General features: G+C 34.8%; 1 protein-coding gene across 2 annotated transcripts; it reads left to right on the top strand.

Annotated features, from left to right (window-relative positions):
* The first annotated feature begins 621 nt into the window (after positions 1-621).
* On the top strand, positions 622-4,015 carry LOC126372292 (epidermal retinol dehydrogenase 2-like). Of its 2 annotated transcripts, XM_050017984.1 has the most exons (6): positions 622-933; positions 1,117-1,150; positions 1,500-1,703; positions 2,075-2,404; positions 2,678-2,922; positions 3,121-4,015. In XM_050017984.1, exons 2-6 carry the CDS (start codon positions 1,148-1,150, stop codon positions 3,311-3,313), a joined length of 975 nt encoding a protein of 324 aa, XP_049873941.1. In that variant the 5' UTR covers positions 622-933; positions 1,117-1,147; the 3' UTR covers positions 3,314-4,015. The 2 variants fall into 2 exon arrangements, with proteins under 2 accessions (XP_049873941.1, XP_049873932.1); XM_050017975.1 differs by lacking the exons at positions 622-933; positions 1,117-1,150 and adding an exon at positions 1,295-1,417 and having other exon boundaries at positions 1,489-1,703.
* Positions 4,016-13,439: the final 9,424 nt, after the last annotated feature.

Raw genomic sequence — 13,439 nt, 5'->3', positions numbered from 1 at the left:
TCACGGATTCAACCAACGAAACACAACCAATAAAAAAATCTATCCAACATTGATTAAACATTAAATAAATATTCTTTCTGCTTTTGTTTAGCTTTTCTGCTTACCTGAAATAATCGATGTTGCCAAAAAAGTCATTTCAAAATCTACCAACTGTTTTCATTTATTCATCTGCAAAAGGCTTTTCGGCGGGAAACGGGAACGGGACAGTTGCTTTCTTCATTGAGTAATCTAAATAATTAATACGAAGTGGTGTTTTGTGGTTAATGATCGCATTAAGTTAGTCGGAAGACATTCGCGAGTGTTATTATATTGGAGTATTCAATGAACAAAGTGTATCTGCCTATTTTCGCTTCGTGCCGGGAAGCCGCTTCATAACTCAAAAGTTTATGCGGACTTTTGAGTTAATTCGTTTGGGGTTCGGAGTAGGAGTCTACTCCGAGGGTGGGGGCTTAGGTTTCATCATCATCACCTTTCATCATTTCATTAATCATCAAGAAAAAAAATACGTCAGACATGGCTGTATGGGCATAGTTCCCTTTGCCTTACCCTTCGGGGAAAACCAAAACTAAAAAAAAAATCATCTGCCAAATAAGTGTCAATGTCAAAGTCAAATAACAACGATACAACGACGAACAAATAACAAAAGTTGAAATTGGAATATTTTACTAATTCATTGCTTGCTGCGCATTTTATTTATGATAATAAAGACATAAATGTCTAATAATAATTTATAAACTTTTGTACTTAATCTGCTAAATAAGAGTATGACTAATAATGCAATAATCTCTTCAGTTCAGTCTTCACCACTGTACCTGTACTGATAATAAAATAATCGTTTTTGTTATCAATAATACAGTTTTTAGATAGTGACGGTCACGGAGTTTACATCCGTAAACTTTGGTTATTAGTCGACTGTGAAATTGATGTGATAAAGTAAGTTACCCTTTTTATAGTCTCTACATAAGCAGTAATTCTGAATAATTTATCTGAATTTGTATAACTTATCGAATGCGATTTTATTTTAATACTATTTAAATAACAGTACAAATAATAAATAGTCTAAGCGAACTTTGGTAAGTATTGATAAATAATCAATAAAAAAAACTGGTTTTGCAGGTCTTGGCATTTGCAATATTTAGAAGTAATAATGGTGAGTAGTTGCATGACTTTTTATACGTTACATACTAGTTTTTCATTAGTTATAATTATAGTAAATAGTTTTGTAATGAGCATGGTCACAACTTATGAACTTTATTGCAAATGTCTATTTATTGCACCTAAAAATAATATTTTTATTTTACCCTCGGTTCATTTAACAAAAAATTAAAAATATTGGTGGCTAGATATATTAGATTTTTAAAGTGCTGTATCATAAAGAGTGCTTAAAAAATGTTTGAGAAATATACCATTGTAGATGATAAGTTTCTTAACATTAACTAACCTTATATTGTTTATTATTTACGTTTCATGTTATCAATGAATGTGCACTATTCTTGCAGGAATCTCCTATCCTTGATCGTATCCTGGGAACTCTGTTGAATCTGATGTTCCCTTTCAAGATGTTGCTGCGATGCTATTCACTTTGCATCTTGATTATCGACATTATTTGGGTGGTGATGAATGCGATCTATGCCATACTGCAAGCAGTGTATGGCCTATTCAGACCGCCACCCTTAAAGTCAGTCAGGTTGGAGACTGCTCTGGTAAGAACTTGCTCTCTTTAACAAGCTACTCGATTTTAATGGAAGGATTCCTTAAAGTTAGTATCAGGGTGGTGAAATAAGACTTAAAGAGATACTGAGATGAGATACTGGTGTGGCACAGTACCAACTAAGACCCTTGAAATTGTCCCGTAAAATGAGTGTAGTAGTAGTGTTATATCATAATTTAAACAGCCTGAATTATGTTCCACACTACGGTTGATATATTATTTAACAGATGTCTAAAATAAAATATTCACTGATATTTATAGCCAAGTTATAAGAAGCTTAAATGATGTGTTCACATGATAATGAGATATTGTACTGTTGTGTTATTTTTGCCTTCCATTCAAATACACATTTTGAATTTCCAGGTTATCGGTTCCGGTAGAGGGGTAGGAAAAGAAATAGCAATTCAGTTGGCTGAGCTTGGTGCTATTGTTATTTGTGTTGATAAAAACAAAGTGAACAATGAGGAAACCGTACAAATAATCAAACAAAATAGAGGGTCGGCTATTGGCTACAGTTCTGATATAACGCAAAAGGAACAAGTGGAGAAGCTGGCTAGGCAAATAGAGAAGGACCTTGGCACTGTTAGCATGTTGTTTTATTGCTGTGGAATACCAAGCCCGAGGTCCTTGTTCACCCAACCTCCGTCAAGTATTCATGACACCATTGGTCTTACTTTGACGTCATTTTTCTGGGTAAGTTCAAATCAAGGTGTTGATTTGTATGTATGTGAATAATGTAATTGTTGCGTTATTATGTTTGTACCTTTATAATTATATACCTAACTTTGTCTTGTTGCTAAACAATGCATGAGCTACCTTTGTATTGTTGTAGGTTCCTTGTGTGTACATAAATAAATAAACTTGTTAAATTTAGTGTACAATTTAATAGTGATCTTTTTATAATCTAACAAATGTAAGTATTTATTGTCATATGTCATATCAAAACTATTGCATTTTCGGTTACAGCTTTTGGAAGAGTTTCTGCCTGCAATGAAGACTAAGAATCATGGACACATAGTGGCTCTAACATCAGTAGCTGGCCTCAGCTACGTCAAAGACCACATCCCACTCAGCGTGGCTCAATTTGCAGTACAGGGTCTCGCAGAGTCCTTAATGGAAGACCTGAGAATAAATAAGATTGATGGAGTCCATGTAACTCTTACACATATATATCCTTTCATTGTTCATGACAAATCAGAGTTAATAATGAGGTAAGTCATTTCAAAATTAATTAATATTTATAAAGATTAAATAAACCTGTGCCACGTCTAATGTTACAGATGGTGGAGTTTCATATCATCATTATTTGATCAACAAAATTGATCACAAATTGTTCACGCCAATAAAACATATGGGCGTGATTAATAATTCTCTATATCGTCGAAAAAAAAACACGTATTTTTTTTCAGAATACCGAGTTACTTTGGCACGATGTCTCCAAGTTCAGCTGCCGCATCTATACTGGATAGCGTGAGACGGAACTACCCCGAAGCTTCAGTGCCCAAGCACCTAGTGTACCTCGGTCACCTCCTGCGAGTCCTGCCGCGGAAGGCGACCGTGCTCATCAGGGACCTCCTCGATACTGGAGTAGACTTCGCCTGAACTTCTATAGCGATTGATCTGAGGTTTTCGTATAGAAAGTTATAACAAAAATTCAAAGTCAAATACAGTCTTTCTTGTAAACTGAAGTAAGTTCCTTGATAAACAATGCTCAGTGCAACATGATAATAATTTATTAAGTGATTATGTGTAGTTACAGATATCTGTTAAGCTAATGTTTTTTGTACTATGATGTTACAAATCTTGGACATATTTTATTACTATAACATAATATTGGTGCTAATTCCTGTAAATACCATCTAATTTTATTTTAAGTTATATCTGTCCTTTTCTTATCCGCCGAAAAGGAAAGGGACGGGTAATCGACAAGCATAAAATTTATGGAACACACGTCAATTTTAAGCACAAATCTAAACCAACCGTCTAAAAATTTTACGTCAGTCAATAACCCGACACATTAATTTACTCATTCTTCCTAAAATTAAGAGCTGTGAATCATCCGTCCCTTTCCTTTTCGACGGATACGAAAATGACGGATATAACCTAAAATAAAATTAGGCGGTGTCTGCAGGAATCGGGGCCATTATCTTTTGAAAGACTGTTTATAATACTTAGCATAAAAATATTTTTTAGGTGCCATTTATTAATATTTAATGTAATGTTATTTAGTGATCAAAAAAGAAACTGTTGTATTTTTCTACATATTATGAAATTGATATTTTATATTTACAAACTGTTTTTCTTTTATAAATATGAATTATGAATATAATATTAACCAAGAAAATCTACTATATTTGAAAGATTTTGTAAAACGGCAACAATAAAATTCGTTGATTCGTCCATATCCAAATGTCATTTGTAATCTTTCCGAACGAAGCCTAAAATGTCACTTTTTGCACAGTAGCGCCACCTGAGAAGTCTACTGTTTTTTGCTTCGGTTTTTCGATTCTATCGTTCTTATTGTTGCTCTAAGAAAACAAAAAAGAACTAACGTTATCTTAATAACTGCAATGTGCATTTGTTCATGTGATAACCGAATTAAACGAGGGACATATTAGTGTTGAAATAACCGGCGCAAAACCAGCAGCCGTCGAATTTACAGGTAAGTGTTCGTGCCATATTTTCTATCGCAGAGTAGACACTAACACAGCCGATCGATATTAGAAAAGTAATGTTTTATTGGTTATTTTTCTTTTTCTTCGACAAATTCTACTAGCTGCATGTCGTATCTGTTGGGTACAGTGGTATAAATGCTATGACCCATTTATCGTGCTCGTTTTATGCGCAACTTTCTACGGGTACCACATAAGTATGTACAACTTGGTGTCACACACGGTTTATTTAGCTACTATTGTATGAAACACAGTATTTAATCGCCCTTGGATGCTATAGACAGCAGAAGTAATGTTTTTACTTACTATATAAACTTGCCCACTATGAAACATTTCGTGACCTTTACTCACCTCCGCATTTTGCAAAGACATTGGCTATTATAGGTTTTCAAAAACAGTACATCTATAGAATAATGATTTGTTCTTGACATAATGATAGTACACTGATTTTATTCATGGACAAGCAGCAGTTCAGTTTCTCATAGTACATAGGTACCTACCTACTATAGTACAGTCTTCTATCATATAGGACAAATATTTAATATTTCTTGTCTATTGTTATTGTATGAATAAGAGATACTTGTTGTAAGTGCATACATCAAATATCGCTAGAAAGACTATACCATGCTGAATTTTTACCCACGACGGAACGGAGCAGGTATATGCATTTAGGGTGAGAGATGTTTGTGTGTGCGTTTGTGCAAAGTAATGATATAGAGCTAGTTGTCTAGCTGTTAGAAAAAAAAAAACAACAAAATTTTATATATAAATGACATATCACAACATAATGCTTAATAATACCAAGGAGCCCAACATTAACACATATTCATAAAATTACCAAAGCTTATAATGAATGTCATTCAAAATTTATTTTAATTATGGTTTACCATGTTAGGTATAATATTTTTTATAAGCATAAAAAGTGTATCTCTGTTGAGCACCTATAAGTTCCTTTAAACACTTGACACTTTAATTTTATAGAGCATCATTCATAACTTTCTTAATATACCTACCTACCTACATTAAAAAAAATAGCGTAAAAATAATATTATGTACAGTCATGAGCAATATCATGTACCCACTTTAGAACCTTGTCGCACAAAAAACGCGTTTCTGTTGTCTGTGAGTGTGTATATTTGACATTTAATTAGACTTACGGTTTAATTTGTCAAAAAAGTTAATGTGACATGGTTTCAAAGTGTATAACCAGACATAGGTAATCTGCTGATACCATTAAACAAAATGGTTTGTCATGTCACAAGCCTTCAGTTTGTTTGTCTGACAAACAACAACATATATTAAAGTTGTATAGAACAGAAGAGTAAATTATTAAATTTTGACCTGTAACTTCTTCAGTTGTATGGTAATTGATGTTAATTTTATACTGATTTATTTTTCCAGAAAGTAGATCTTTGCCTCCCTCCTGATCGTCCTTCCTCCTGTGTCCTGTCCAACCAAGCTGTGATATCATCTCCTAAATCATAAATAAAAATATTCTAGCATCACTTGCATAGTAAGTATACACTTACCAAGTTAAAATTGGTACTTACACTATTACTTACACTTACAATATTTTGTTTTTGTTTCCAATGAAAAATATAATTGTAAATGTTTTAATTCTGATTAAGATATCATTGTCATGTTCACCCTAATATTATTAAAAAAAAATATATTTGAGAAATTAAAATGTACATAATGGCCCCGATTCCTGCAGACATCTCTTAATTTTACTTTAAGTTATACCTGTCATTTTCTTATCCGCCGAAAAGGAAAGGGACGGATGATTGACAGCTCTTAATTTTAGGAAGAATGAGTAAATAAATGAATAACCCAGGCGAATTTTTAAACGGTTGTTTTAGATTTGTGCTTAAAATTGACGTGTGTTCCATAAATTTTATGCTTGTCGATTACCCGTCCCTTTCCTTTTCGGCGGATAAGAAAATGACAGATATAACCTAAAATAAAATTAGATGGTATTTACAGGAATTAGCACCAATATTAATCTACCTATTAACAAAAAGATGAAATGCCATTACTACAGTTGGCAATTTTAAATATAGTATTTATCAACCATTCAAGTATCAAATCTAAGCTTTTCAAAATTGGATGAAAACATTTTTATTGATATATAATGATGTTTATCACAAGTCCTGAGACTTTTATTCGTTTCGTGATTAATTGCTCCTTAATGACATAAAGCATTAGTGACCCACAATTCATTATAACCCAAGTACTTACCCTTAAACTTGATGGGGTATTCAGCCTCGCGAAATTTTATAGGTAATGTTTATTGTTATATCATTACGCATTGAACACAAGCGGGAGGATTTTAATATTTTAAGTTTACATTCACATCCTCGACTTGAGGACTTTGCTTACTGGAGTCGTACATAACATACTACCAACAAAACAAATATGCCTTCACGCAACCACACTGGAGTAAACTCTAGATAAGGTTGAGGCAACGTGTAAGAATACTGATTCTGAGCAGAGTTTGAGGTCTTTCTTAAGGTCGTCTGAACTAAGGACGGAGTTGAGGAAAAATCGAGTTAACATCTTAGAATACAGGTGTTAGTAGTTACTATGTAAAGGTATAATATTATTTAAGATAACGTTTTTTTTAAATACTGGTAGTAGGCCAAACTTCTACTTCGATAAAATATGAGCCAAATTGATAAAACTATTGGTAAGTGAATACCTGATTGGTAGAAGGAAATTACGTCTTTAAATGCTGAAACTAATTCTTAGTGCAATACAAATTATTTAAATAGGTTTCTCCTGTATTAATATTACTTTAATTAACTTAAAATTAAATTTTGTTTGGCGTGCAGCGGACGTCTACGTCTTCCTTCCTTCCGTGTCCGTCTTTCAATTCAAAATTCAAATAACTTTTCAATTTTCGTTCAGAAATTAGTAAGTTTGATATTGGCGGGAAAATGAGTCGCTTTATAACTTGTTTGTTTCTAAAGATAGTCGTTATTTATATTATCTGAGAATATTTTGTAGCCTTTTCTTTACGTAATTGTAAAAGTCCAGGTAAAGTAAACATGTGGAATGAAATCGAAAGAGAGATTGAAATGTTTTAAGAGATACTCCCAGAGAAGTAGTAAAAACGTGCGAATACAGGATGTACCGGTGTATTGAGCCAATTCGAGGCAAATAAAAATGCTCAGGTACTTTTAAAATATAATAGTATTTTGGAATAGTAGGTATTATTGGTAAGTATTTTTTACGACAAACTAATAATAATTTTAAGTCATAATTTATGTCATTAAATAAAGTTATAGAAAATCCATTATAAATATCTAAATACCTTTTCGTACTTCGTATAGCTAAAATAAACAATTTAGCTCGCAGGTCGCTCAGTGCAAATGCTATTAAAATTCTTTTCACGGCAGCACATGTAATTCGAAGGATACGGAGCTGGCGTTGGACCCTTGAATTTATTTTACAACCACATGTCCTAATTTTATTACAGGTAATAAACTTTTCTGGTTTAATTTACGTCCCCTATGCAAACTTTTTCCCGGACAGTTTATGGGTTTGGAAAGCAGATATTTTGTGACTTCGTAATATTAGGGATCTGAGATTGTGCGCTTTCATTAAAACTTATTTTATTAAGTAATTATTATTTTTAGCCACACATGATGCAGAATATTGAATATATTGAATACTTGTAGACTCAAACTCTTTATGCATAGTTAAATAGCGAATGTTGAAATTAAAATTAAAAATATATGCAAGTAAATAAACTGCAACTAAATGAAACAGGTGTTCGGTCGTTCTAGTATTCATTAAGTAAGTATTCATTTAAGCAGACCATTTTCCACGAAAGGAATGAGGATCAATAAAGCTGACGTTACGTTTAAAATGTTCGGTCGCAGGTGTGCGGGCCGATCGTTTTCCAAACTGCGGTTTTTCCGACGTTAAATTTGAATAAGCCATTCCTTGGGTCTGCTTTCTTATTATTGTACGGGACAGGGCTGGATTTCGGGCGTTTTGTGTACTGGTGAACTACAACTATTTGTTTGTCGTCTAGTCATTAGTTTCCAAGCAACTTCATTTGTGTTGCTTGGAAGTTGGACTAGAAAAAACCTTAAACACCTACAGCTGCTTATCGTACTGAACAGGTCGTAGAAACCGAAAGGGAAATAAGTCCTTTACTCTCTTAATGTAATGGTCCGTTAGGTATCATGGGTGTTGGGATGATCACTTGTCACCTTTCAGGTCGTCATATCCTACTTGTTGAATCAAGCTCAAAAATAAGTATTCTGTTGGTAACATCGTATCTTCTCTTCTTATCGTGTCGATGGCAAACTAAATTGTATCGGCCCAAAACTTGGCAACAAGTATGGCGCTATCTGCAGCGCTCATCAGATCCTCCTGCGTACATCGTATGTCATCTTTACATAGTAAATTTTTGTAATGATAAATATAATCCACCTCACAACCCTCACTATAGAAGAAGGATTATCGAACGTCTTATCCGCCAAAAACTGCCACAGCTTCTCAACCTGTATAGCCGAGGAAAGCTACGAGGAAAACCGTCGACGTTCTTAAAAATATATTTCCTAGTATTGGTTCTATGGCGGCTATTCCCAAGCATTCTTGTCTTCCTAAGTTTTAGTCAGTAAGCTTGTGATTGCTAGTGACTATGTCTAGATTAGTTTTACGAGTGTGAGTTTGTTTATGTATGTTGGTAGTGCCTGCCTACTACCCAAGACGACAGTGACCCTAGTGTCATGGGCCCCGTTCGCCTCCTGTCACCGGCCCTGTCGGCCGGGTTCCAGCACAAACCCCACAGTTACAAGTTTTTCACGATCCATTCCACGTCCATTTCATTTTGTAGACGCCGCCGCCGGAGTATTTTATCGAGTTTTTGTGAGAATTACAACTTTGAGTAGATGTAGCCAGTGGAGTATGATCTACGAGGATAAAGTGATTCAAATATTTTGAATTATGGGAATGGTTTTCTCTATAAATGCGAATAAAATATCAGTTACATCGAATCTACGCTTATTTTTGGCAACACAGTTGACTCGACCGTTGGTTTAACATAAAGCTCGGTGAAGTTTGGGGAGCTAGTTCGAAGTTTTTGTTATGTGATGTTATTTAGTGTTGTGCTTTTTTGTTAAAATAAAGTAGGTAGGTACTTACATATTTACGTATGGCGAAATTGTTTTTTAACAAAAAAGCATAACACTAAATACGTACATAATCAACAGCAACCGCACAGCGAGCATAAAACGCCATTGACATTGTAAAATTTTTCGTGCGTCCTAAATAATTTTACATTCAGCAAGTGAGGAAATTTCTGGCAATAGGTATATACCTATCTACTTATACATTCCGACGTCAAAATTGCAAACAAACAGCAAAGAAGAAGGAACGTTTGCCATTAGAAAATATGGATCTACTTACTCCACTTCAATTTCATCAGTCATCCCGTGATCACTTGCAACAGTGTCGAAATATCGAGTCTCATATTCCTGATTTAACTCGGTAATAACCCGGTATTATGTGTTTTAATGATGATGATAACAGCGTAAACCTCAACAATGTATGTGGTCATAGTTACCCAGGTATTAAGTGAAGGTATTTAATATCATAACGGAGGCATTTTCGAGTGTGACCTAGATAACGTTGTCCATACCTACTCAGGCTGTAGGTTACGTGGGATGCATCGCACTCTAGTAATTAAAACCGTTGGCAACCACTTGTGCCACCTACCCTCAATATTATGTGCGCCTTAACCAGGCTGAAATGGAAACTATATTCAATGGGATTAACTATTCCCCAAACATACTTAGATACTATAATGCTCTTAAAGGGTCCAAATGTAAATTATGATATGGAAATTATGTTACATTAGATCGCAACCAACGGAAGGAATATTAATTTATATAATAAAATAAAACCTTTAGGTATTTATAAATTACGTAATACGTGTAGAAAAAAAAAATGTTCCAAATTACAAAAATCCGAATCAAAGATCAGAATCACAGTGACAAGGGATAATTAACTTAATGATCTACTATTTGTTACGGTTATTTACAAAAGCGGTCTTTTGGCTATTGCCCCTCTGATATTTTCTTTGTAATAGGATACAAAGTGCTTTAATTCTGACGCTTTGAGCTGGAAGATTAGCCGTTTAACTTTGAAAGGAAGACAATATCACTGGAGACCTCAGGACGATTCTTCGCTCAATCATGTAATTTATACATAAAGATTAGATGCATTACCTATAGTGCTTCATTGTAGTTTCTTCTAGAGTACTTGGAAGTTACCTATGATGTAAGTGAAATGACTGTTTAAGTGCATTAATAGCCACAAACCATTTAAAACATTATCTCTGGCAAAATCCACATTTCAGCGCAATTCCGCTGAATATCGTTCTCCATTAGTTTGTTTTCAACTTTAATGTTATTTCACCATGAACTTACTCGTGTCGATTTTCATAATGTACGTTTTGCTAAAACTATTTAGCCAGCTTTTACAGTCATTAACTCGGTGGATGGTAAGCTGAACTTAACTATTATCCGGCTGTTTTCATGACAGCTCGACGGTCGGGTCTAGAACAAAGCGCGGTTCAGGACGCGCCGAAGTTTCCCTCCGAACTTTAATTGCGTACACATGACTCGCGAAAATAACGCCCCTTGGATATTGAACAAGTTTGAGCGGTCGATGGACGTTGCCAAGAGCCCCGCACACATCGCCCGCAATACCCTACATTTTCCCATATAAGCTGTCCGTCATGTTAGGCCCAACTACACGCCCCAAGTAGTCCTTTGTTACCGCGCGAACTCTACACTCAATCATTTGTTAAGCATTAGAATGTATTATTACGTTGACCCACCTAATCTCCACGTCCCAATTTACAAAGCCCACAGTTTACGTTCCTTTGTCTGTTTAATAAATTGTTTTGGGAAACATCTGCAAGATTAATAGTTGTAGAGCGCTTGACATGCGCTAAGTGAAAATCGTTCTCATGAACTCCATGAATTTGGACGGTCTCTTCGATAAAATATTAAAGTCCAGCTGACCCTGTGACATTGCCTCGCTATATTCTGTCTAGATAAACCATTACAAGCATCACTAAAAGCTGAAACAACCTTTTGCTTTGATTGTTTGTTTAATAAATAACGCCTCCATGATTTGCACAAACGTAACTCTTAAAAGATACAATTCTGCAAGGTGTTTGATGAATCGGTCCTTTACATTTTTTTCCTTCATCGCTCTATCGTTTCGGAAGTACTTACCCGTTCTCAATGATAATATTACTTAATGGCGTAGCATCTGAAGCGTTTAGAATTCATTTTAATGGCGTTTGAACCGCCGCAGAATTACGCGGCTCGCACTTGAATGACGTTAAAAGCTTTTATGTTTTCCGGACAACGGCCGCGGCTGAACGAACTCATCGCATAAATTATCGACATTACCAACAGACGTACGCGATAAGCACGCTCAAACGTACATTAAGAAATTAAATCTCAAAACAGCCCTGAAAATAGATATTTTTGGAAAAAATCTTTTAATAACACAATCGCTGAAGCTTTTTTCTCTTTAGCGACGCGGTTATGAAGCCTCGGAACGAACTGGAGCGTAAAATAGGCTAATTTGTACATTATTGTTATGCAGTACCCTTGCGACGAGGTATTATCTTGTAATTTATTGCTAGAATTTCCATCGTCTGGCTTTCCGAATAAAACGGATACGAGTTTAAGTAATGGCAAGAAATATGAAAGCAGGTGGCACGTTGCGGGCTGGGGACAATAAATAACGGGAAAATAAACCCGTCGGAAAAGTTACACCCAATAATATGATTCGCCCTCAGACAGTGGGATCTCCCTGAGTTTTTGAATTAAGGGGGTACACACAGCCGCGCCAAATCTAAATTGCGCCCTGGAAAAACTGCCTGCAGGCATGACCCGACCAAAAATATCATCACGTTACAATAACATTACATCGTCCTTTATTATTATTGTTTCGTCATTCTGGAATCACTGTTGATTAATAAGTAATAAGATAGGTGAACGAATAACAATGTTTATATACCTTAATATTATTATTCGCTACAAAATAAATATTTGTGTAACCTAGTTCAAATTTGATGTTCGAAATTTAAACTGTAATTTTCGACAAACATTTGAACGCCCTTTATCTCTTTAAAATTATTTTTGTTGACGTTAAAATTCTCAGCGCGTAATTTCAGTGTAATTCATAGGCTGTTTTTGTTTTTACATTTATTTATTACAGCGTCGTTTGTTTTAGATGGCGGTAGTAGGATTAGAGAGGTTGCTCGGAACTTGTTAAACTAAGAGCGAATTAACGAATGGTCGATACTTAGGGAAGGGACTTTGGTTTAAGGGGATTGTTTTTATACCTTTGATATCGTATTGGAGATAAAAGAATGACGCGGAAATTTTGCGACGACAAAAGTAGGGATTAACGTTATACTTGTATCATGGAGTCACTAATATTAGGTGTATTAGTGACTGCATGATAAGTACCTAATACTGTCAGGATATTGTAAGACGTTTTTTTTTATTAAACATAAGTAACGGTGTAGAGGTGGCCTAAGTTGGTACACGCTTGCTTAGTAAATGCTTATTCACTCTAATTTTGAGGAACACTGCTTTCTAGGGAAGAGTTTGCCTGCCAGATAAATATATGTTTTCTAGATTCTAGATTTACCTATAATTTATCTTCAGACTACAACGCGCCCGCTATTGTATACAGGCCTGCTGCCTATTAAGTACTTTTTGTCGGGTCCTAAAAGACTTAAATTATTGTCTAGTTCTTTTTAAATTTAGTTCTAAGACCTTATACATTATTCCATCCTACAGTGAAATCTCAGAAGACATCAAAGCTACGATTTTAAAAGTCATTGAGCTAAGATGAAGTTCAGTGAGCGATTTTTTCTCCGTGATTTATTATTTCTTGGAAGTTCATATTTTTGTAAAATAAACGTAGGATGCTTTGTTTCCTGGAAAAACGGTCGAGTTTCACACCAATTCTTGTCTCATGCCTATAAGCAGAACAACAAGTAAATATTT

The sequence above is a fragment of the Pectinophora gossypiella genome, chromosome 2, assembly GCF_024362695.1.
Source record: "Pectinophora gossypiella chromosome 2, ilPecGoss1.1, whole genome shotgun sequence".
Taxonomy (NCBI): domain Eukaryota; kingdom Metazoa; phylum Arthropoda; class Insecta; order Lepidoptera; family Gelechiidae; genus Pectinophora; species Pectinophora gossypiella.
This window is presented reverse-complemented; position numbering and strand designations above follow the sequence as displayed.

Bases quoted from the DNA above. Each gene is read 5' to 3' on its own strand.
- LOC126372292 (XM_050017975.1), top strand. From the start codon at position 1,390: ATGTTTGAGAAATATACCATTGTAGATG. The intron at 1,418-1,488 runs ATAAGTTTCTTA...ATGAATGTGCAC, and splicing joins GAAATATACCATTGTAGATG to TATTCTTGCAGGAATCTCCT. The intron at 2,405-2,677 runs GTAAGTTCAAAT...TTTCGGTTACAG, and splicing joins CTTTGACGTCATTTTTCTGG to CTTTTGGAAGAGTTTCTGCC.